The 23,304-nt window shown below is 39.2% G+C and overlaps 3 protein-coding genes and 1 pseudogene across 3 annotated transcripts; 3 read left to right on the plus strand and 1 right to left on the minus strand.

The window, feature by feature from the left end:
• The first annotated feature begins 7,311 nt into the window (after window positions 1-7,311).
• On the plus strand, window positions 7,312-8,847 carry LOC137712425 (uncharacterized). Its single transcript, XM_068451503.1, has one exon. The coding sequence runs from the start codon at window positions 7,312-7,314 to the stop codon at window positions 8,845-8,847; it is 1,536 nt and encodes a 511-aa protein (XP_068307604.1).
• A 128-nt stretch (window positions 8,848-8,975) lies between these two features.
• Window positions 8,976-13,847, plus strand: LOC137712426 (protein DETOXIFICATION 16-like; annotated as a pseudogene).
• Window positions 13,848-14,709: 862 nt separating this feature from the next.
• Window positions 14,710-17,331, plus strand: LOC137712604 (putative disease resistance protein RGA3). The gene has a single exon (XM_068451709.1). It carries the CDS (start codon window positions 14,710-14,712, stop codon window positions 17,329-17,331), a length of 2,622 nt encoding a protein of 873 aa, XP_068307810.1.
• A 1,595-nt stretch (window positions 17,332-18,926) lies between these two features.
• LOC137713254 (cyclin-dependent kinase D-3-like) lies at window positions 18,927-22,889 on the minus strand. Its single transcript, XM_068452545.1, has 8 exons — window positions 22,573-22,889; window positions 21,693-21,991; window positions 21,487-21,595; window positions 20,854-20,979; window positions 19,993-20,228; window positions 19,594-19,905; window positions 19,314-19,444; window positions 18,927-19,207 (listed from the first exon to the last, which is right to left on the minus strand). Exons 1-7 carry the CDS (start codon window positions 22,675-22,677, stop codon window positions 19,387-19,389), a joined length of 1,245 nt encoding a protein of 414 aa, XP_068308646.1. The 5' UTR covers window positions 22,678-22,889; the 3' UTR covers window positions 18,927-19,207; window positions 19,314-19,386.
• Window positions 22,890-23,304: the final 415 nt, after the last annotated feature.

Here is a 23,304-nt window from a genome sequence, read left to right on the forward strand (position 1 = left end):
CTTTCCAAAGAAAAAGCATGAATTTAATCCAGAAAAAAAAAAAAAAAAAAAAAAAAAAAGAATTTGAGAAACAGAAACGAGACAGTTATAATTTTTATTTCAAAGAAATGGTGTTATCGTGGTGATGATCGTCAAATGAAGTAAGAAAACAGAAAGATATAATCTGCTCAAAAGAGGCAGAAGCTGTACTATTATGTTTCTCCCAACTGTTCGGCGCTTGTTGGACGAACCTCTCTGGTGACGTTCGGCAGCTCAAGTCTATTTGGTAGTCGTTCTGTGTCATGTAGTGGGTTGAATTTTGTAGGGAAGCTAACCTTGCAATAGTAAGAAAGAAGCAGAGAAAGATTCAGCTGCCGAAGCTGTATTTTGGTTGAAGGGAGAGAACCATTCGTCTTGCACAGCACATGTACCGATCACATGTCGCAGATTATTCTGCACAGGTTTTTTTACAGCTGCTTACAGATCATTCAAACCGAGCCTACTGCTGTAAGGTTCAAACGCCAAAATTATCCCTGCGTTTTACTCACTTGACCAATTCAGTCCCGTGTTTTCAATTTATCCAATTTAGTTCGCGTCTTTTCGCTACTATCCTAAACATGCTTCCACAATTTCTTTACAAACTAACAAAGGAGATTTGGGAACCAATGGCATTGAATATTAGGATGCATTTTTCTAAATTGAAACAAACGATATTGGGAGATGGGTAAAGAACTCGGGTCTTCGGGTGCAAGTGTAAATGTTCATGAACAAATAACCTATAAGTACCTCGCAAATACTCAACAATGGGATGGCTTACTGATGCAGAAGTTCAAGGGATTTATTCAAACTGGTTCTAAACCTTTCGACGTTAAGCGTTTACATTTTGTGCATTCAGATTAGTTTGCTTGAAGGCTTGCCATCCTTGCATTCCATTCTTATTCGGGTCAATTTTCAGCGTGCTCTCGTTGCTGTTGATCTTATATTCCAAATACTCGATCTTCGTATCCCTCCAAGGCTCTCCGAAGTAGTTTGTTGCAATCCATTCGAGTGGAAGTATTTGGACAAGAGCTGCATTTTCAGGGAGGAACATAATGTTTGTGAGGGCAGCTCCATGAACCCCCACCCCCATTAACACATCACAAAAGTTCACAGCTTCTGCAATCCTTGACATGTTCCTACCAGCGTTCGTGTCAGTTACCTTGTCACCCAATCTTCTAGCCATCTTAGTAATTTGTCTCGGATTGGTGAAACACCTCGTGCTCCTTCTCGATATGACATCAAAGCTGGGGCTTTTTACGCCGGCCACCACCTCTAATTCTGGTTGCATTGGCCCTCTTTAGTGAATAAGTTTTTCTTAAGAAACGCTCATTAGGCCAGAACAGTGATGAAAATCGGCGATGCTTTAGGCGGCCACCTAGGCGGCCGCTAGGCGCCCTAGGCGGTCTAGGCGGCGCTAGGCGGTTTGAATTTTTGTTTAATTAAAACTTAATTTGATTGGGTGTATTTTTCGCGTCGGTTCTCTTTCTTGCTGTGCACAGACTCACAGACACATTGACAACCCTAATTTCTTCCCTGAGTTCTCTCTCGCGGCTCGCCGTCGCTTTGCTCTGCCCAGCGCAGGGCAGCGCCTAATTCGTCGTGGCTCGTCGTCGCTTGTGCTCTGCTCTGCTACTTCATCGCTGGCCGTCTCTTCATCTCTGGTTAGTCACAATCTGGTACGTGGTAACCTTAGCATCTGCATCACCGATTCATAGAAACCCATGTTCCATTTGGTAGATTTTTTACTTGGACCATTTGGTTAATGGTAACCTTGTTAAAGTTATTAGGTTTTCTGTTATCACTAGGATTCCTAGTCTTTAGGGTTGTTATTCAATAATCCCTATTCTTAAGGGACAAGTATGCATTTTCTGTTTTTGACGTAGTCTTTACCACGATTATAGGACCTGTAAAATCGTGGGCAGTTATTTTCTTTTCTGTTCAGATGTGAGGCTATTTATTAGCCATGATTGTTGCTTGCATTGAATAAGAATTCTCCCTTTGCTTTGAGTAAGCTTTCGAACTTTGCATTGCAGCAGTCCTTTGCAAGTTTCTGGTTCCAACATCTGTTATCAGAGCCCCACTCCGGGGCCTGATCGAGAGCTTGCAATCTAAGTAGAGAGAGATACAACCATGGCGTCTGAAAATAGTTTCGTGCAACCAGCTATTCCCAAGCTTGATGGACACTATGACCACTGGAGTATGCTTATGGAGAACTTCCTTCGTTCCAAAGAGTACTGGAACTTGGTGGAGATTGGGATCACTGCAGCAGCAGGAGGATCGGAATCTGGGGAAGCACAGAAGAAGATCTTAGATGAACTAAAGCTGAAAGACTTGAAGGCCAAGAACTATTTGTTCCAAGCCATAGATCGGTCAACTTTGGAGACCATTTTGAAGAAAGACACAGCGAAGGATATATGGGATTCCTTGAAACAAAAATATCAAGGAACTGCACGTGTAAAACGTGCACAATTGCAGGCTCTTCGCAAGGAGTTCGAGGTGCTGCACATGAAGAATGGGGACACAGTCGATGGTTATTTTGGCAGAACTCTTGCCATAGCTAACAAGATGCGGGCTCATGGAGAAAAGATGGACGATGTGGTGATCATTGAGAAAATTCTAAGATCCATGACAACGAAGTTCGACTATGTTGTATGTTCGATCGAAGAATCAAATGACCTAGATGTTATGTCTATCGACGAACTCCAGAGCAGTCTTTTGGTGCATGAGCAAAGGATGAGTCGACATCAGGAGGAAGAACATGCCCTTCAGGTTACTCATGGAATCCAGCAAGGAGGACGAGGACGAGGAACTTATCGAGGACGAGGAAGAGGACGGGGAAGGCTAGGGTTCGACAAGTCCACCCTGGAATGCTATCACTGTCATGAACTAGGGCATTTTCAGTGGGAGTGTCCAAAGAAACCTAAGGAAGAGAAGGCAAACTATGTGGAGACAAAAGAAGAGATTTTGTTGATGGCACTTGTGGAGTTCAACGAGGCAACAATGGAGCACACATGGTTTCTTGATTCTGGATGCAGTAATCACATGTGTGGCAAAAGGAACCTATTCAGTGAGTTTGATAGCAGCTTCAAAGAATCGGTGAAGCTTGGAAATAATTCCAGCTTGACTGTCCAAGGCAAGGGAAATGTTCGAATGGAGGTAAATGGTATGATACACGTGATCACCAGTGTGTTCTATGTGCCAGACTTGAAGAACAACCTGTTAAGCATCGGTCAATTACAAGAGAATGGACTCTCAGTGCTTATCCAACATGGAAGGTGCAAAATCTTTCACGAGGAGAAAGGTCTAATCATGGAGACCAAGATGAGTTCTAATCGGATGTTTGCAATATCAGCCCGAAGTCCACCAAAGGAACAAAGATGTTTTTCTTCTCAAACCACTGATCAAGCACGACTTTGGCACTGTCGCTATGGGCATCTTAGTTGGAATGGGCTTAATGTACTTCAACAGAAGCATATGGTGGAAGGAATGCCGCAGTTCACTACCTCTCAAAGGGTATGTGAAGATTGCTTGGTGGGGAGACAACACAGAGATCCTTTTCCCAGAGAAAGCACGTGGAGAGCGTCCGACGTACTACAACTAGTGCATGCGGACATATGCGGGCCAATTAATCCTATGTCAAACAGAAAAAAAAGGTACCTTATCACCTTTATAGATGATTTCAGTAGAAAAACATGGGTTTATTTTTTGGTAGAGAAGTCAGAAGCATTTGGCACGTTCAAAACCTACAAAGCACGGGCAGAGAAGGAAACTGGGACACCAATAAGAAGCTTAAGGACAGATCGAGGAGGGGAATTCACCTCACACGAATTTACAAACTTCTGCCAAGAGAATGGAATTCACAGGCAATTAACTGCAGCATATACTCCCCAACAGAACGGTGTAGCAGAACGAAAGAATCGCACCATCATGAACATGGTACGAAGCATGTTGTCAGCTAAGCAAGTTCCAAAAACTTTCTGGCCAGAAGGAGTTAACTGGGCAGTGCATGTGTTGAACCGATGCCCCACTCTTGCCGTGAAAAACAAGACACCCGAGGAAGCATGGAATGGACACAGACCATCCGTGGACCATTTCAGAATCTTTGGTTGCATTGCTCATGCCCATGTACCCGACAATAAAAGAGTGAAGCTTGATGACAAGAGCTGTAAATGCATATTGCTTGGGGTGAGTGAAGAATCTAAGGCTTATCATTTATTTGATCCTGTCTCACAGAAAATAATCATAAGCCGGGATGTAGTGTTTGAAGAAGACAAACAGTGGGTTTGGGATGACAATCACAAGGAAGTTAGCGTGACAGATCTCGAGTGGGATATTGATGAAGAAAATGGCACTGAGATGACAAATCATCCTGAGTCTGAAAGTAATGAAGAAATTGAAGCTGGTCATGGTGGCTCAATAGTTGAAGAAGACAGTCAAGTTGATGAAGCCCCACCTTTCACAGGACGAACCCGAAGACCACCAACTTGGATGAGGGACTACGAAACGGGTCAGGGCTTATCCGATGAAGAAAATGAGAGTATGACTCAATTGGCACTATTTACTGATCAAGATCCCACAACCTTTGAAGAAGCAGTGAAGTCCGAGATATGAAGACAGGCCATGGATCAAGAGATACGGGCAATCGAGAAGAACAGTACGTGGGAATTAGTCGAGCTACCACCTGGAGGGAAAACTATCGGAGTAAAATGGGTATTCAAGACAAAACTTAACGAGAATGGAGAAGTAGAAAAACATAAAGCTCGACTAGTCGCTAAAGGTTATTGCCAACAGTACGGGATCGACTATGCAGAAGTCTTCGCACCAGTTGCTCGCCTAGACACCATCCGCATAGTAATCTCGCTTGCTGCGCAAAAGAACTGGGACATTTATCAGCTTGATGTCAAATCCGCATTCCTGCATGGAGAGATAGAAGAGGAGGTATTTGTCGATCAACCACCCGGGTATGAACAGAAGGGGCAGGAGACAAAAGTGTATCGACTAAATAAGGCTCTATATGGACTTAAGCAGGCTCCTCGAGCCTGGTACAGTCGTATAGAGTCGTATTTCGTCAAGGAAGGTTTCAACAAATGTCCTCATGAGCACACATTGTTCATCAAAGCTGCAGAAGAAGGTAAGATCTTGATAGTATGTCTTTACGTCGATGATCTTATTTTCACTGGAAATGATAAGATGATGTTTGAACAATTTAAGAAATCTATGATGGTGGAGTTCGACATGACCGATCTCGGGAAAATGAGATACTTTCTTGGTATTGAAGTAATACAGGGTTCTGGAGGAATCTTTATTAGTCAAAGAAAGTATGCTCAAGAGATATTGGAAAAATTTAACATGGATCAAAGCAATTTCGTGCTAAATCCCATTGTTCCTGGTCTCAAACTTACAAAAGATGAAGGAGGAGTAGAGGTTGATGGCACTGTTTACAAACAGATGGTAGGAAGTCTCATGTATTTAACAGCTACACGTCCTGACTTGATGTTCGTTGTGAGTTTGATTAGTCGATACATGGAGCGCCCAACTGAAGCTCATATGCAGGTGGTTAAAAGAGTTCTCAGATACGTTAAAGGAACTACTGAGTTGGGGATATTCTACAAAAAGGGAGGAACTGAGGAGGTGATTGGGTACACTGATAGCGATTATGCAGGTGATCAAGATGATAGAAAGAGCACCTCAGGGTATGTGTTTATAATAAGTTCAGGGGCTGTCTCTTGGTCCTCAAAGAAACAGCCAGTTGTAACCTTATCCACCACGGAAGCGGAGTTCATAGCTGCAGCATCAAGTGCTTGTCAAGTAATATGGTTAAGAAGAATTTTGAAGAGTCTTAATCAGGAACAACATGGTCCAACTCTGGTGTATTGTGATAATGTTTCGACAATCAAACTTTCAAGGAATCCTGTGATGCACGGACGGAGCAAGCATATTGATGTAAGGTTTCATTTTCTTCGAGACTTAGTTAAAGGAGGAGATCTGGAGCTGGTGCAGTGTTCAACTCTAGAACAAGTTGCAGATATTTTCACAAAACCTTTGAAGGGTGATGCTTTCTTGAAGTTACGTGAATTACTGGGCGTCTGCAAATTTTCAGAAATAAACTGAATGTTTGAGTATTCAGTTTAAGGGAGGATGTTAAAGTTATTAGGTTTTCTGTTATCACTAGGATTCCTAGTCTTTAGGGTTGTTATTCAATAATCCCTATTCTTAAGGGACAAGTATGCATTTTCTGTTTTTGACGTAGTCTTTACCACGATTATAGGACCTGTAAAATCGTGGGCAGTTATTTTCTTTTCTGTTCAGATGTGAGGCTATTTATTAGCCATGATTGTTGCTTGCATTGAATAAGAATTCTCCCTTTGCTTTGAGTAAGCTTTCGAACTTTGCATTGCAGCAGTCCTTTGCAAGTTTCTGGTTCCAACAAACCTTAGCTTCTGTATCGCTTTGCAGAACAAAAGCTAATCCAATTGCACCAATCCACGGTTCACCATCATCTCGCATCTGATCTGAGGCTCCGGCTCTACCCACTGCAATTTCGTTCAGTCTCCTCTCCTCTCCAATTTCATATTCTCCGAGTCTCTGACTCCATCTGTAAGTCTCTCCCCTTCTCTGTCGAATTGTCAATGAGCACTGCATTACAGACTTACAGTAGTGCTGCCTGCAATAATACAATTTCATGGACGACTTTGATCACTGCAAATTTCTACGTCTAGTGTGTTGCTCGAGGAGCCGAGCCTTTTGTTAATGTCGATATGGAGCCTTGATAGTTATGCAGTTAGTCTAGTATGGTACAAATTTGTTCGAATTTTATTGATGTTGGAACTGGTACTGTGTTTGGACTGTACAATGTGTATATAAATGCTCCAATTATCACGGTCTTTTTCTTAGTGTTGATATTAGAACTTGACGCAAAACTTAGCGTAACAAAATTTTAGAATTCATACAGTTGATCTTACTTAGTAGAATAAAGTTTTGTTGTTGTTATTGTTCTTGTTAGTTTTCAGTCTCGGGTACTTTGTTTCCATAAGTTAGCTTATCTCGTTTTTGTTTCGTGATCTATCTGTTTGTTAATTTGTGTTTCTGTATGTATCAGCATCAGCAATTATACAATTGCATAATTGCATGACTGCAAGTCTGCTAGTCCTATCCTTCTATAATTTTATTTTGGAGTATATTAGGGATGTGATGAGTGCAAGATAAATTATATAAGAATTTGGAACATAAGTTAATGTGATGTGGTTTTATCTGTAGATAACGGGCAGTGTATCTTCTGAAGTATCTAATACAATGTCGTCCTCTCAATTAAATAGTTCGTTAAAGCGTGCTTTAGACGATGTGGCATGGGAGTATGGAGTCTTGGTGAATCCTACAAACTCAGATAAGGTGCAATGTAAGTTGTGTAAGAAAACAATTAGTGATGGAGTATATAGAATGAAACAACACATTGCCAACATCAAGGGAAATGTAGTTGGGTGCTCAAAGTCTTTGGACGAGGATAAAGCAAAATGTAGAGCCACATTAGAAGAGGCAAAAAATAAGAAGAATGAAAGAAGTAAGCATAATAAGAATGTGAGGGGAAATGTTCAACTTCAACATATTGAAGAAGAAGAAGACATTAAAGTTGTTGGGTCAAGGAAAAGGCCGTGCACTCTTGGGCCTACGGATAAATTTGCATTCACTATCAATCTCGGTTCCTCAAATGACGGAAGCAAAGGGACGCAACAACAAAATATCAATGATGCAATTTGGAAGCATAGAACACATCAAGTGGATCAATATTTAGCTCGATGGGTGTATGAAGCCGGTATCCCTTTTCATGTTATTGATAATGATAACTTTAAACTTTTTTTGGAAGCAGTTGGTCAATTTGGTATGGGTTATCAACCTCTAACCCAATATGATTTAAGGGAACCATTGTTGAAAGAACAAGTGGAGAAAGTCAAAAATTCACTTAAGAAGCATGAAGAAGAGTGGGCTCTGAATGGTTGCTCAATTATGACCGATGCTTGGAGTGAAAAAAATGGAAGAAGCATAATGAATTTGTGTGTTAATTGCAAGAAAGGTACGGTATTTCTTTCTTCCAAGGAATGCTCGACCGAGACACACACCGGGGAGTACATCTTTGAATATGTTGACAAGTGTATTGAAGAAGTTGGGCCATTAAACGTAGTTCAAGTGGTGATCGACAGTGCTTCTAACAACATGGTAGCGGCTAACATGATGAAGTTGAAGAGGCCAAACATGTTTTGGACATCATGTGCCACTCACACTTTGAACCTCATGATTCAAGGAATTGGGTGTTTACCTAGGTTCAAAAGAGTGATCGACAAGGCAAAAGCTTTTACTATCTTCATTTATGCACATCATAAAACATTGGCGTTAATGAGGAAGTATACGAAGAAAAGAGACATAGTGAGGCCCAGGATTACTAGATTTGTAACTTCTTTCCTAACTTTGCAAAGCTTGAGTGATAAGAGAAAGGACTTGATGATTATGGGTTTTAGTGATGAATGGGAACAATGCAAACATTCCAAGAGTACAAAGGGAAAAATGGCATATGCTATCATAGTGAGTGCACATTTTTGGGAAGGGGTCTCACTTTGCTTGAAGGTGTTTGAACCTTTATTTAAGGTGTTTCGACTTGTGGATGGTGGCAGAAAACCCTCAATGGGGTTTTTGTACGGAGAGCTACAAAAAGCAAGGAATGAGATTAAGGAGGCATTAAAAATAATGAGGCCAACTATAGACAAATTCTACAAATTATTGATGAAAAAGCTCATGATCGGCTTGATGGACCATTACATTTGGCGGCTTACTTCTTGAACCCTTATTACTTCTTCAAAGATCAAAGCATTCAACATGATCCACTTGTCATGGACGCCATGTTTACTTGTGTTGAGAATTTCTTCCCTGACAACTATGAAGTCCAAAATCAAGTAATAAATATAGAGATGCCAAAGTATAAGAAAAAAGAGGGTGGATTTGGAAGACATTTGGCCGAGATTGGATGCATAGAGAATGATGACAACTATGATCCAGGTATGAATATTCATATACTCTTACTTATTAATAACTTTCCAAAACTAATTATTTTTCTTTACCAGTCTAACTGTTTTTATTTACTAGTCTAATTCTAATTGTGTACTTTGTGCTTCTTTAGTTTCATGGTGGTGTACGTATGGTAATCGTGCACCTAATTTGCAAAGAATTGCTATAAAGATTCTCTCATTGACTACAAGTTCATCCGGGTGTGAGAGAAATTGGAGCACTTTTGAGGGGATACATACAAAGAAAAGGAATAGCCTAGATACAACAATGTTAAATAATTTAGTCTATGTCCAATACAATGCAAAGATCATGACCAAGAAGAGAAAAGAAAATGAGAAGAAAATGGATATACTACTTGCTAGTGAAGCTAGTATGGCGCAAGGATGGATTGTGAAGGGTGGTGATGAAGAAGTTGAGCTTGATTCGGGAATGGATGCATAGGCATTAGAGGTGGATACTTCCTAGGAGGAGTTATAAAAATGTTGAAGTAAGAGAACTTTATGAAGAAGATTTTGTATCAGATAAGGACATGGAAGAAGAAGGAGATGATGAGGAAGTTAAGTTTGAGTTGGAGAAAGTCTTCAAGGGATATGGAGAAGAAGAGATTGAGGCCTAACTTTGCAACTTTACAAGTATCTTATATTATTATATATCTTTTTATTCCTTTCATTTTGCATTTTATGTGTGTTTTGAATTGCAAACTTATTGGATACATGTAATATCCAAGAACACTTATTATGATTATATGCTTAACTTTTTCACCTTATTTTATTTTCAATAAATCGTAGTACTTTATGTATTCTTGTACTTCTATTTTGTAATTTATTAATATTTTATTCCTAATACAAGTATTTTTTTTTAAGTATAGATAGACACACACACACACACACACGCGCGCACATATATATATATATGTTGATATACATAAATTTACTTAAATCCTTGACACAACATGAAGCAAGGAAAGGGTTACCAGCGTAATCCCTTGTAGAACAAAGTTATTGGAGTCCACCAGTTTGACAGAAATCCCAAAGGATTATTTGATTAATTGATTGAAGGGTGAAAAGATGATTACAAAGCCATGGCTTAAATAAGCCTTTTACAACCTCTTAGAAAACTCAAAAGACTTAGGAAATTAAAATGAAAATAACTGACATATAATATAGCCCTTGAAACCCCAAAAGACTCCATTTATTAGTAGATTGCTGTTTTGATGACTTTCTGCAAAAGATGGCTCAAGCCACTTTTGTGGGAGAATTGTTTTAACGAATTTCTGCGAAAAATGGCTTAAACTACTTTTATGGGAAAATAACACCTCTTTTATGATTGCGCCTCTTTGTCTTCCGACAGTCCATCTCCTCCTTGATCCATTCTGCCATTTGTTCTACATCAATCCGTCACAAGTTTTCATCGTTGTTTTCAACAAGTTCTTCTTCTTCTTCTTCTTCAAGAACTCGACATCCATTATGTAATTATGTTTCTTATCATTGTAAAAAACTTTTGGTAGTTGGGCTTATTTGTCTCTACAGACCATCAACGTTTAAACCCAAGTCCATTTTTATGGGCCAAGTAGAACCCAAAGTCCATAGTTTGGGGACATTTGCATGAGAAATTAAGTCCAACCATTTAATCTCAAGTGAAAACCCAACAATCAGGCCCTGTGAAAGAATACAAAATGAAGCTGCACATTTGTTGTGTCTTGAGCATTTATAACTTGATTCCACTTCAAGGAGGGGATACTAGGAGGAGTTCTTGTGTGCGGCAGTCATATAGGCCACCACACTCAAAGACGTAATGTTAAAAAAAATAAAATGTGCAAATGTGAGTTAGGTCATTAACCAATTTTAAGTATTTGTCTGCTTAAGTATTATATTGAGTTAGATCGTTGACCAATACTGTGTTCGTCTATTTGTTTTCGCGTTTCATCCATCTTCTTCTTTCTTTTTCATTTACAGTTATGAAACATTTGTGGTTCACAGGGTTGCCTACAAGAGCTGTGTGGTTCTTGTCGATTGTGTGTTTTAGTTCTTCTAGTTGGTGTTTATGTTTCGGTGTGGACGAGATCGATAATCTTTTTGTTCTTGACAGTGACAAATTCAGACATACAATATCTTTTTGTTCGTGATTTTGTCGAGACTTCGACCAAAGTACAATGATACACCGATTGAAGCTATTGAACCCCAAGACGTCGTAGAAATTTTGACAACTTCTACTAAAAAGTTCTAATAATAATTATACATCAAGATCAAATGAAGATTAATTTTTTATGGTTCCGAATAAAGTATTTGATGGTACAAATTTCATAATCCAGACTATTTAATGTTTTAATCTTCATTTGAAGATAATATATACTAAAAATCATTTCAATCGAATATCATTTAATCATTCAAATATATAAAACAAATCGATATTGTAGTACTAAGTAATATATTTGATAAGTCTATTTATTTGATATATACAGATGATTAAATGGTCTCTAATTTGAATGATTTTTTTTATCTAAATAGATAAAGACTATAATTTTGATTGAAGTTTTTTTTTTTTCAATTCAAGGTACGTTATTCGCAGACAAGAGAATAAATCTCTCTCTGGCGCTACCATGGCCCTTTCCTTCACTTCCATCACCGGTTTCAGCTTGTTGGTAAGCTTGCCTCCCCTCTCCTATGATTATTGGTTCAGTATTGCTTAAGCACTTACCAGTTAGTAAGTTAATACTGCATAGTACGCACCCTTTAGGCCACTACACATAATTATAATATGATTGTCCGAACCGCCCATACTTTTTAGGTCATCACTGAACTAACACCCCCATTCAGCTTTATGGATACTAGGGTTTGTAACTTTGTGTTGAAGTTACAACCCTTTTTCCAAGTTGAAACCAGTTGATCTTTCTATAAGTTTCTGATAATCTTTCCTGTTTTTGATTCAAACAGATGGGCATGTCAAGCGCACTGGACACATTATCCGGCCAGTACTATAGTGCAAAGCAGCACCGTCTGATGGGCATACATATGCAGAGAGCAATGCTTGGTCTTTCACTTGTTTGCATACCTCTTGCCATCATTTCCGCAAACACAAAAACAATCGTAATAGTTCTAGGCCAAAATGCTGCCATTGCAGCAGAAGCTGGGGAATTTGCACGATTCACGATCCCTTCCCTTTTTGCATACGGACTCCTCCAGTGCCTCGTGAGATTCTTACAAACTCAAAACATAGTGTTCCCGATGATGATGAGCTCTGTGGTTTCAGCTTTACTTCACATCCCACTCTGTTGGGTTCTCGTGTTTAAATCCGGACTTGGAGGCAGGGGAATTGCCCTGGCATATTCAATCTCCTTTTGGATCAATGTGTTATTATTGGCTCTTTATGTCAAGTTCTCTCCGTCATGTGCGAAAACTTGGACAGGCTTTTCGAAGGAGGCCTTTCACAACGTTACCACATTCATTAGGCTCGCTGTTCCTTCAGCCGTCATGGTTTGGTAATTTACTTATTTATATTTTTTTTGACGTTTCACAATGTTGGTACCTACCTTATTTTGTGTTATTTTGTGTACTACTAAGATCTGTTATATGAGAGGCTGAGAGGCTAAGATGCTAATGCAGTTGACCATGAGTTGTAACAACTTGGAAATGTGATCATTTGAAATGATCGTTCTTCTATCCGGTCTTCTTCCAAACCCAGAGTTGGAAACCTCAGTGATTTCTGTCAGGTTAGTTCTTGACTGTGATGATCATTCTTCCATAGCTTACGTGTTTTAGACTATGATATATCCTGCACTTTTAACGTTGTTACTTATCAAATGCATCAATTTCCAGTTTGAATACAGCGGCAATGGTTTGGATGTTCACTTTCGGACTCAGTTCTGCTGTGAGGTGAGCTATGTTATGACACTTCTAAAATATAAAGTCAATAAGCTCTTAAATTTTTCATGGCAATACTTTCTGACACATTGAGATTAAAGTGTGGGCTTACTTCTCTGTCTTGTTTCTACGATTTGCAGCACTCGTGTCTCCAATGAATTAGGAGCAGGACGTCCAGAAACAGCGCGCTTAGCGGTCTGGGTTGTGTTAGTCATGGCCATTACCGAGGGTGTATGGTGGGATCGGTCCTGATACTGATATGCAACTTCTGGGGCTACGCTTGTAGCAACGAAACAGACGTTGTTGATTGTGCCTATACTTGCAACATCCCACTTTATAGACGCCCTCCAGTGTGTTCTTTCGGGTACTGCCAGAGGATGTGGGTGGCAGAAGATTGGAACATATGTTAATGTCGGGCCGTACTACTTAGTTGGAATTCCTTCGGCTATTTTGATGGCTTTCGTCTTTCACATTGGTGGAAAGGTAAAGAGAAAAAAATGACCGAGAGAAAAGGGTTTTTAGGTTTTCTTCTTTTCCTTCCCTTCTATATAACTTTTGTCTGTCAAACTGTTTTGAATAGGGGCTTTGGCTGGGGATCATCTGTGCGTAACCATACGCACAAACTGGGAGAAAGAGGTCGCATTCTCTCTTTCTCTATCAGTCAATCAATCAATCTATCGATCGAAACACAAATTATACTTTTCCTCTTCGTCATGTGTCATGAAGCTGAACTACAATCGACAATAGATTCCACGTATACTAGGTGCTAACGTGTAACAAATACACCTTGGAAAATTCTTGCCAGTGTCAAGGGTGGTGCAACACGATATGCTTGACAATTGTACTTCTCAGTTTTACGGTCTTTATCACCATTACTGGCAGTGGATACTGAGGCTTGAAGATGCAGCTGATTAATACATGGCTCAATTTGGTACAATATCATGTAGTTAAAATTGTAAAGTGCAATTAGGCAGAATAAAATCTTTCTTGCTTACAAAGAAATTCAAGAATATACTCCTATCCTACAAGGAATTCATTTTTGCTAAAACGATTCAAAATATGCGTTTTCTTTTTGGTTTATGAACAAGAATAGCATCTCCCAAATTCAATCAAAACAATGATTGCTTGCGGTTTTTACCAAAGAATGAGGATGGAATTAGCAAAGAACAAGAAATGAACATCAATTGTACTATATTCTCACTCAAAGCATTCCATTTTTGGTATTAAGAATATATACTTTGAGTGCTTTAATCCTTATGTTGCAAACTTGAAAGAAGCAATTCTAGATGCAAACCCAATTTGGTACAGTATCATGAAGTTAGTTAAAATTGTAAACTGCAATTAGGCAGAATAAAATCTTTGTTGCTTACGAAGAAATTCAAGAATATATTCCTATCCTACAAGGAATTCATGTTTGCTAAAACGATTCAAAATATGCGTTTTCTTTTCGGTTTATGAACAAGAATAGCATCTCCCAAATTTGATCAAAACAACGATTGCTTGAGGTTTTTACCAAAGAATGAGGATGGAATTAGCAAAGAACAAGAAATGAACATCAATTGTACTATATTCTCACTCAAAGCATTCCATTTTTGGTATTAAGAATATATACTTTTGAGTGCTTTAATCCTTATGTCGCAAACTTGAAAGAAGCAATTCTAGATGCAAACCCAAGTTGCTATAAAATCCCAAGTAAATTGGTACATTTCCATTCATCAAAACTTACATATTGATACATATTAAAACCCTCTTTCCTCCTTCGGAAATCGGAATCATCATGGCGGAATTTGTGTCTACCATTGCCGAAAGTGTCATGGCAGAGCTAGCTTCCTTTGCTTACCAAGAAGTTTGCTTGGCATGGGGTGTCGAAGAGGAGCTAAAAAGGCTTCGGAATACCTTTTCCGACATCAAACTAGTGATCATGGACGCTGAGGAAAGGCAGAGGAAGGAACCCCTTCTAACCCAATGGTTAGGAAGGCTCAAAGATGCTTGCTACGACATAGATGACGTGCTCGATGAGTTTGCATTCCAAGAAATGCAGATGAAAATGCTGATCCCTGGCGGGAGTATCAAGGGAAAGGTACGCATATTCTTTTCGCGCTGGAATCCTATCATGTTTAACTTCAATATGGGGCATAAGATCAAAGAAATTAGAGAAAGGTTAGATGATATGGAAGACGAAAAATCTCGTTTTCATCTTGTGGAACGAGTTGGAGAGTGGCAGGTTGTGCACATAAAGAGGGAGACTCACTCTTTTGTGCAACCACATGATGTTATTGGGAGAGAGGATGATAAGAAACAGGTTATCATCCATCTCTTGAACTTGAACCTGAAGGAAGCAAGTGGTGGTGCCCCCGAGCATGTTTCTGTTATATCCATTATCGGACTAGGAGGCATAGGCAAGACCACTCTTGCTAAATTGGTGTATAATGATCATCGGGTTGTCAGAAACTTCGACATGAGAATGTGGGTGTGTGTTTCGGACCACTTTGATCACAAAAGATTGGTTCGTGACATTCTTACTTCAGCAACTAACCAGAACTGTGGTGATCATGAAAGCTTAGACCAAATGCAGAAAAAGTTGCAAGACGCTCTGAGGGATAAGCAGTTTCTGTTGGTGTTGGACGATGTTTGGGACAAGGCTCATGTCGGAGTAACATCCGCAAAGTGGTTTGATATGAAAGCTCTATTAAATGTTGGAGCCGAGGGGTGTAAAGTCATCGTAACAACTCGCAGTGAATCAGTTGCTTCGGTTATGAGCTCCGCGAGAGTGCATCAATTAAAAGGTCTTCCTCTCAAGGTTTGCAAGTCTTTGCTTATAAGACGGGCATTTGGTCAAAAAGGTGAGGAGCAACGCTATCAACACTTGATGGAGATTGCGGAAAGTATTGCAGATAAATGCGGAGGGGTTCCTCTAGCGGTAACCACCCTAGGGAGCCTACTGCATTCGAAAAGGGAGAAACAGGTTTGGTCCAAAGTTAGAGACAGTGACATATGGACATTGGACCAGGGAAACGAAGACATTCTACCTGCACTGAAGTTAAGCTACGATGCATTGCCGCCCTACTTGAAGCCTTGTTTCGCCATTTGTTCACTGTTCCCGAAAGATTATGTGTTCCAAAGTACAGATTTGGTTTCGCTATGGATGGCACAAGGCTTCCTGCAATCCTCTAATCCAACAAGATCTAAAGGAGACCAAGAGTTGGAAGAGATTGGCCTAGACTACATCAGGCAATTAGGTTCGAGATTCTTATTTGAAATAGAGGAAGATTCGATTGATTTCATAGTATTTAAAATGCATAATCTCGTCCATGACTTAGCTATTTCAGTGTCAAAACTAGAGTGCTCTTCCATAAATTTCCGTCCTAACCCCGATACTTGTAAAAGGGTTCGGCATGTGTCAATGTCAGAGGATGACTTACCCACCAAGAAAGGGGAACGAGTTCCCGAGTTCTTTCTTCAGTTGAAGAAAGTTGGGACCATTCTATTTCCAATTCCAGGACATGTAGGATTCTCCAACAAATCTGTGTTGAAATCTTGTATCCTGAGATTCAAGTACCTACGGGCGCTCGATCTTAGTGGTTCAACTTTTGAGGTGTTGCCGAGTTCTGTTGGCGACTTGAGTGGCCTGAGATATCTCAACTTGTCCAAAAATCCCAGCATGCAAAAGCTTCCGGGTTCCATTTGCAGGCTGCTAAACTTGCAGACCCTACTACTTGCTAATTGTGAGAAACTCAAGAAGCTGCCGAGAGACATAGGGAACCTGATCAACCTCAGAACCTTGGTGCTGACAACAAATCAGACGGTTATGCCAGAAGGAATTGAACGCCTCACCTCTCTTCGATTTTTACAGGTCGACAGCTGCAGTCATCTTGTATCTTTCGGCGAAATGATGCGGTGCCCCACAAGCCTCCGAGTGCTGGTTATAAGCAACTGTCAAAGTCTAGAGTCATTGCCAGGTGACGTGAAAAACCTAACAGCGTTGAAGGCTTTAGCCATCTCCGACTGCGTAAATCTTGACTTGATGAGGTCGGGAGAAGGCATTCGAGATCTTCGATCGGTTTCAGTCTCGCATTTAGAGGCTCTTCCCCCTTGGCTTAAAGAGTCTACAAACACTCTACAGAGCTTAAGTATCAAGAAGTGCGAGGGCCTCAAGGAACTGCCGGAGTGGCTGCAAACCTTCAAGTTGCTGGAACATCTAGTGATCGAATACTGCCCTCAGTTGTCGAGCTTGCCGGAGGGGATGCATCTCCTCGGTGCTTTGAGAGAGCTGAAGATCGACGGGTGCCCGAAGTTGAGTGAAAGATGCAAAGGAAAAGAAGGTGCAGATTGGTTCAAGATCGTTCATGTCAGCAAGGTTACAGTTGATGGAGAGATAGTCGCGTCAAATGTTGATTAGATAAAACTTGTTCATTTGCCTTGTATTGTTGTTGTAATACTAAATGTAGCTCTCATTCGAAGTCCAAATATTGGTCTGTCACTTTATTAAGTAATTGATTAAATTTTATTCAATTAAGGAGACTTATCTCAACTCTCTCTCTCTCTTTTTTTTATTTATTTTATTTTATTTTATTTTAAAGATTTATTAGCAATTATTATTGGTTAAAATTTGGTTAGCATTATCTTTGGTTGGATAGTGATTCTTATAGTGTTACTGTTCTCCAATCGACTGATTTTAATCATTTCTAGCCTCTTCGTACGCAATGGTCTATTTATTTGGACCATGTTCGGAAGATAATTTTTCTATGCCTCTCACATATTTCGCGAAGGAAATGTTGTTTTAGGACAATTTTGCTAACAAGGGTTTGCCATCTTCAACTTTAGTATGACATGATCCCTCTCCGTTGGCGGTTCATCCTACTTTATTTTCAGACTATGTTGGCTTTCTTAATTTAGACCTTTAAGTTCGCCTTTAAAGGGGTTAGGTTTCATGTCACCCCCTTCTCCACCCCTCCCCCCCCCCAAAAAAAAAAAAAAAAAAAAAAAAAAACCAAAAACTCCCTCCCTCCCTCTACCTTGTATTTTTATTGTTTTCGATCCTAGAGGAGTAAGGTTTATGTCCCCTTTTTTTCTTGTATTTTTTATCTTTTTTTATTGTATTATGATGGGTTAGATTTATGTCCTTGATGACTAGCTGTAACTTTTTTTCTTCGTTATCAATAAAATTTCTCTCGCACAATCAAAATTTTCTTTTATATATATATATATATATATATATAATAAAAATAAAATAAAATAAAAAGTGAGACCCTAATTCATTGCTTACTTTTTCTTATATCAACTATCATCTACGAGATTTGAACTTAGTTCTTCTTTCAACAAAATGGTCCCGAGTGTCGCTAGGCCAGCCTGCATAGAAGTGTCCTTAAAATAACTAAAAGCATTTTTAGATCTCCAAAAGCGTTTTTGAACATGTTTGGATGCAATGCATGAGGAACAAATATATTTAAGGCTTTAGTGACTTCTCATCTCTCAAAACCCTTGTGACATTCTCTTTTAATTGAATTGCCTAGTAACTATCCTACTCTTAAATATTTAGTATACCAATGCTTTGTAATTTCCTATTTAAAGGGCTCCATAATTAGTGAATTAAAGTTAATCTAAGAAGAGAGTGAGTTTTCTCCTCCTTAAAGTCAAGTATAAGACTTAGTCGTGTCGAGTGAATCTAGGATTAGCGACGTGAGTGAATCAGTTGCCCCTGGTTGAGTGATTCCCAGATTCTATCCCCGTAGAGACGTGAGTGATTTCATCCCCCCTAGTTGAGCGATTCCCAGGTTACTACTCCTTGTCTTTTCAAGACCCTTGGTCTTTTCTACATCAAAGTGCTTCTAAGTTTGTGCGCTTCTGGTGACCTGTAAGTGTTTCAAGTGCTTTTTGAAAGCGATTCTACTATGTGCTTCTAATATAAGCACTTTTAAGCATTAGTGTCAATATCCATTTTTGTCTTGGTGCAATTCTTTTCTGAAATGTTCAATCACACCACACCTACCATCATGAATCAAAAAGACAACGTGAATCCATTACATTGTCTTTCATCTTAAAAAATACAACGTATGTAAATTCGATAACAGTATGAATGTTGGCACCCAATCAGTAATTACCCACAACAATTAGACACCGAAAACAATGAAGCAACACAACACAAAAAGCTCTCAAAATTTAGCCTTACATGGGCTAGGTACAAATTTTCGAATATCATCAAATTATTTTTATGCCTCCAAACATAATTATCTGCATCATGATTATCTTCGACATCACCGAATGTTATCTCCCCCCTGTCATCTCAACAAACGAAAGCCATTGAAAACCTTGAAAGCAGATGTATAAAATGAAACGAAGACTACTGCGTATCAAGACATACTTCGAACATTAGCAACATACCTTATCAATGTGAGACCCGCAATCGTACATCTTTCAAACAAATACGGTATATGATTCTGTGCATAGAATGTTCTTATTCGGGCTGTTGAAATTCAAGATCTAGTTTCCTCTTTAGATGTGTTCTGTCAGCACTGCAGAAGAGTAAAGAAAACAATAAAAAATCCGCACTCTACTCGATCACACAGCAAACACATAAACTGGCATACACATGGAACGTGTGATTCCATGATTCCAAGAGAGACGATGCTAAATCCCGAATCCAAAAAACAAAGTGGATTACCTATTAATTGTAGGTCTATTTGGAGGTTTTGCTCCAAAGATAGAAAAATCAACTGACATCGGCACCGGTTCATTCCTGCTTGTATTTTCACCACCAGCATGTCTGGCTTCACCGAAACGATCATCAATCTTATCAACGTGTGAATTTCCTTCAAAACCATCACGCTCTGGCATCACTCTCCGTGATTTTCGTGGAGGTGATAACACAGTAGGACCATCATTTGGATTAAAATCTGAACCCTTAGACTCCCGCTTTGGAGCAGGTCTAGGAAGCTTATCTGGATATGTAGGAAGAGGCGCAGATGTAAAGTACCTAAGGAGTACCACAGAGATCACACACAGTATGGAAAGAGAAAACAAAAAAGTCTAGATACCCAATTGAATAGCCAGAGTCTGATACCTGTGCTCTAATGCCTGCTGTACGGATATTCTAGCTTTGGGGTCATAAGTAAACATCTTCGCTAACAAATCTAGGGCATCATCACTAGCCACTGGAAACAATGAACGCAAAGGGGGTGCTGGAACATATTGGTATTCCACATAATCCGGGAGGTATACCATATCAGGCCACTGAGAAGGTGTTGGAGTCCCAAAAGCCGCAAAAATCTTTCCTAGTTGATCAATATCACTTGATCCCTATTAAATACTCAAATGAAACCAATATATTATTAGAAAAAGGTGCACCCAGTATAAACTTCATTTATGCACGACCCAATCAGAGCAATAACAGAATTACACATGACAAACCATTGCAATATATCACCTGACAAGTTAGAACTTGATATACAGATAAAAAGTGAGCAGATTCATGCTATTCAGCAAAGGTGCTCAAAATTGATTTATTAAAGAAGTCGGTAAAATATTAGCCAGTGAGAACCATACTTCATTTTAACTGGACAAAAATTCAGAAGAAATGACAGAAATGTGTAGTAAAGTAAAATCTCAAAAGTGAGAAGCAATTAGAGGTGGCTATTAAAATGAGCTCACGAAGATATAACCCAATTCAGGATTTTTCTCTTGGTGTAAATAATATCAAACAAAGTCATTTTGATTTTTGCCCACTGCTAGAAACGAGTACTTGTAATAAGAATTTGAAAACATGAACACGTAAACCGCGCAGAAAACAAAACCCACAACAGTAAGAGTCACATGGAAGTAACAGGACAAACTAGCATTTTGGAAATGTTAAAAAACATATTGGCTAATGGAAAGGTGTACCACATAAAAAGAGTTTGATTACGATTATGAAATATGGATTTACCTGCAAAAAGGGTCTGCGTAGGAGAAGTTCAGCGAATATACAAGCTGCAGCCCAAACATCCACCCCAGGTCCATATTGCTTGGTGCCAAATAACAACTCAGGTGCTCTATACCAACGGGCAAAGACCTATTCATATGTGTTAAGGTGTTATAAAGAGCTTGAACCTAAAAGCATGAAAATCATTGAAAGAAATGCACTTCTTAGTGGTATATAAATTAAACACCATCTTTGTAGACTTTGAAGGAATTCGCCAAATTGTCAGATATTTGAACATAATTTCCAAAGCAGATACGCAGTCTATTAATAATTTAAGGTAAAAAGGGTCATATACACTCGTGGTTGTACATGCTATTGGAAAATTATTAAGATAGGAGTCTTAGTTTCTTAAGGCCATTTCAAAAGTGTTTCATTCTAATACCCACCAGACTTGTTTTATATCTCTCCCATGGAGAGTATAACAACCAATACCACCATGGAGAGGTGGTTTCTGAGACAAGTGAATGCTGGCATTAAACCAACTCACAGTGCAAAGGACAAGCAGTGGAACTTCAGTAGGTTTGCTTTCAGTAAAAAGCACAGAATTATACGTTAAGAGATCTAACTCAAATACCATCAAGACAAGGAGAAACATACCTGATGAGTGAACCTGCGATCTGGGCTCCCAAATATACGTGCTAAACCAAAATCTGCCAGTTTAAGCTGCCCGTTAGATCCTATCAACAAGTTGTTAGGCTTCATATCCCTGCAAAGCACAATTAGCAGTTTAGCACACATCTCAGACAAATAATAACGACCAAATAAGGATCTACAAAGAACGCTTCTAGACGCAAAACGACTACCTGTGTAAAACCCATTTCTTGTGGCAAACAGCAAGTCCTTTTAAAGTCATCTGAAGATATGACTTTATGTCAGCTGGTGATAGGAATATATTCCGGTCGCGTATAACAGCTTCAAGGTCCGTCTCCATGAACTCAAATACAAGATGCAAGTTTCCTTTATGCGGGAATGCTTCAATCAACTCAATAATGTTTGGATCCTTCAGCTCTTTAAGCAGTTTAATTTCTCTAAGTGCTGTGAAATTCACCCCTTCCTTTTGCTTCCCAAGACGAATTTTTTTAATAGCAACTGTCTGTCCCGTCTGCACAAGGAATGTTTTGGAACCAAAATCAGAATCGATAGAGATCACTCATCAAACTTATTATGGTACATTCGGTTATAAGCAAAAGAAAAGAAAACTTTAAACCACTTCAAAAAAATCACCAATTCGTTAGTTGCTCATTTGGGAGCTTAGAAAGTGAAAAACCATTCTCATATTATGGGTCACAACAACAATTTCCTTTTTTTCTTACAACATAAGTATATGCAATATTGTGTTAAAGAACTCCATTTCAAAGGCGATTAAGTATTCAACGTCTACACCAAAACCAATTGCAACCCATTTATATAGCGAAAAGTTAGAAAGAAAAAAAAACCTTGAAGCTATAATGTCCCAGACTTTGCCCTCACACGTAAAAACATTCATATTCCTTCCAAAAAGGGGAAGTTATTTTCAGATTCAGAGCTCAATTTTCTCAGCAAACAAACAAGTCATAAAACCAATTCCACAGACACACACACACAAACACGAAAAATTCACAACCCAGAAACTCGAAAGACTACACAAAGCAAAAGAAATTCTCAAAAAATTGACAAAAATTCCACGACTGATAGGGCTTTTACCTTCGTATCGATGGCTTTGTAGACGACTCCATAGGTACCTTCACCAAGAACCTCGCGCTTCAGATACCTATCCGCCACTTTCTTCGTCAGATCGACCTCTGCCATTGTCGCTCTCCGACTTATCACCTCACTGAAATTTTTGTTCAATTTACGTTTTTCAAGTGAGGTTTATTGGTGAATCTTCCATTCACAATTTGGAATTTTCCGGGAAAATCATTTTCTCGGGAAAATTATTTAGGGTTTTAAAAATTTGCGCAGACGAGAAAGCCGTTGAAGCCCAAAGAGAGAGAGAGAGAGACAGAGAGCGTGTAGAAGCAACGCCAATTTAACTTTTTATTTTTATTTTTTTAATTCTGCTTTTAATTGGAGTGGTTCACTTTTTAATTTTGAAGATTATTTGGGGGTGTTTTAGACTTTTGACTTGCTCTATTTTACAATTTGGTCTTGGGCCGAGGGAAGTCCTCGATTATATCCAAACCTCTTTGGGCCACTGATATGTAGCCCATTAGACCCGACTACCCGCTCGAAGTGCCCGTATGTGCGTAAGCGATGATGTCATGACGGTATGATTGATACTTTTATATTGCTCTCGGTAACCTGTTTTTTATTTGGTCGACTTAGGGCTGCTCACTCCTAGGAGCTTTAATATATGTTAGGTAATGTTGTTCTATTTTTTTATTTCTGAAACGTTTTTTAAATTTTTGGTCGTTGAATTGAATAAATTAAAGAAAA

This window comes from Pyrus communis, chromosome 13 (genome assembly GCF_963583255.1).
Source record: "Pyrus communis chromosome 13, drPyrComm1.1, whole genome shotgun sequence".
Taxonomy (NCBI): Eukaryota; Viridiplantae; Streptophyta; class Magnoliopsida; order Rosales; family Rosaceae; genus Pyrus; species Pyrus communis.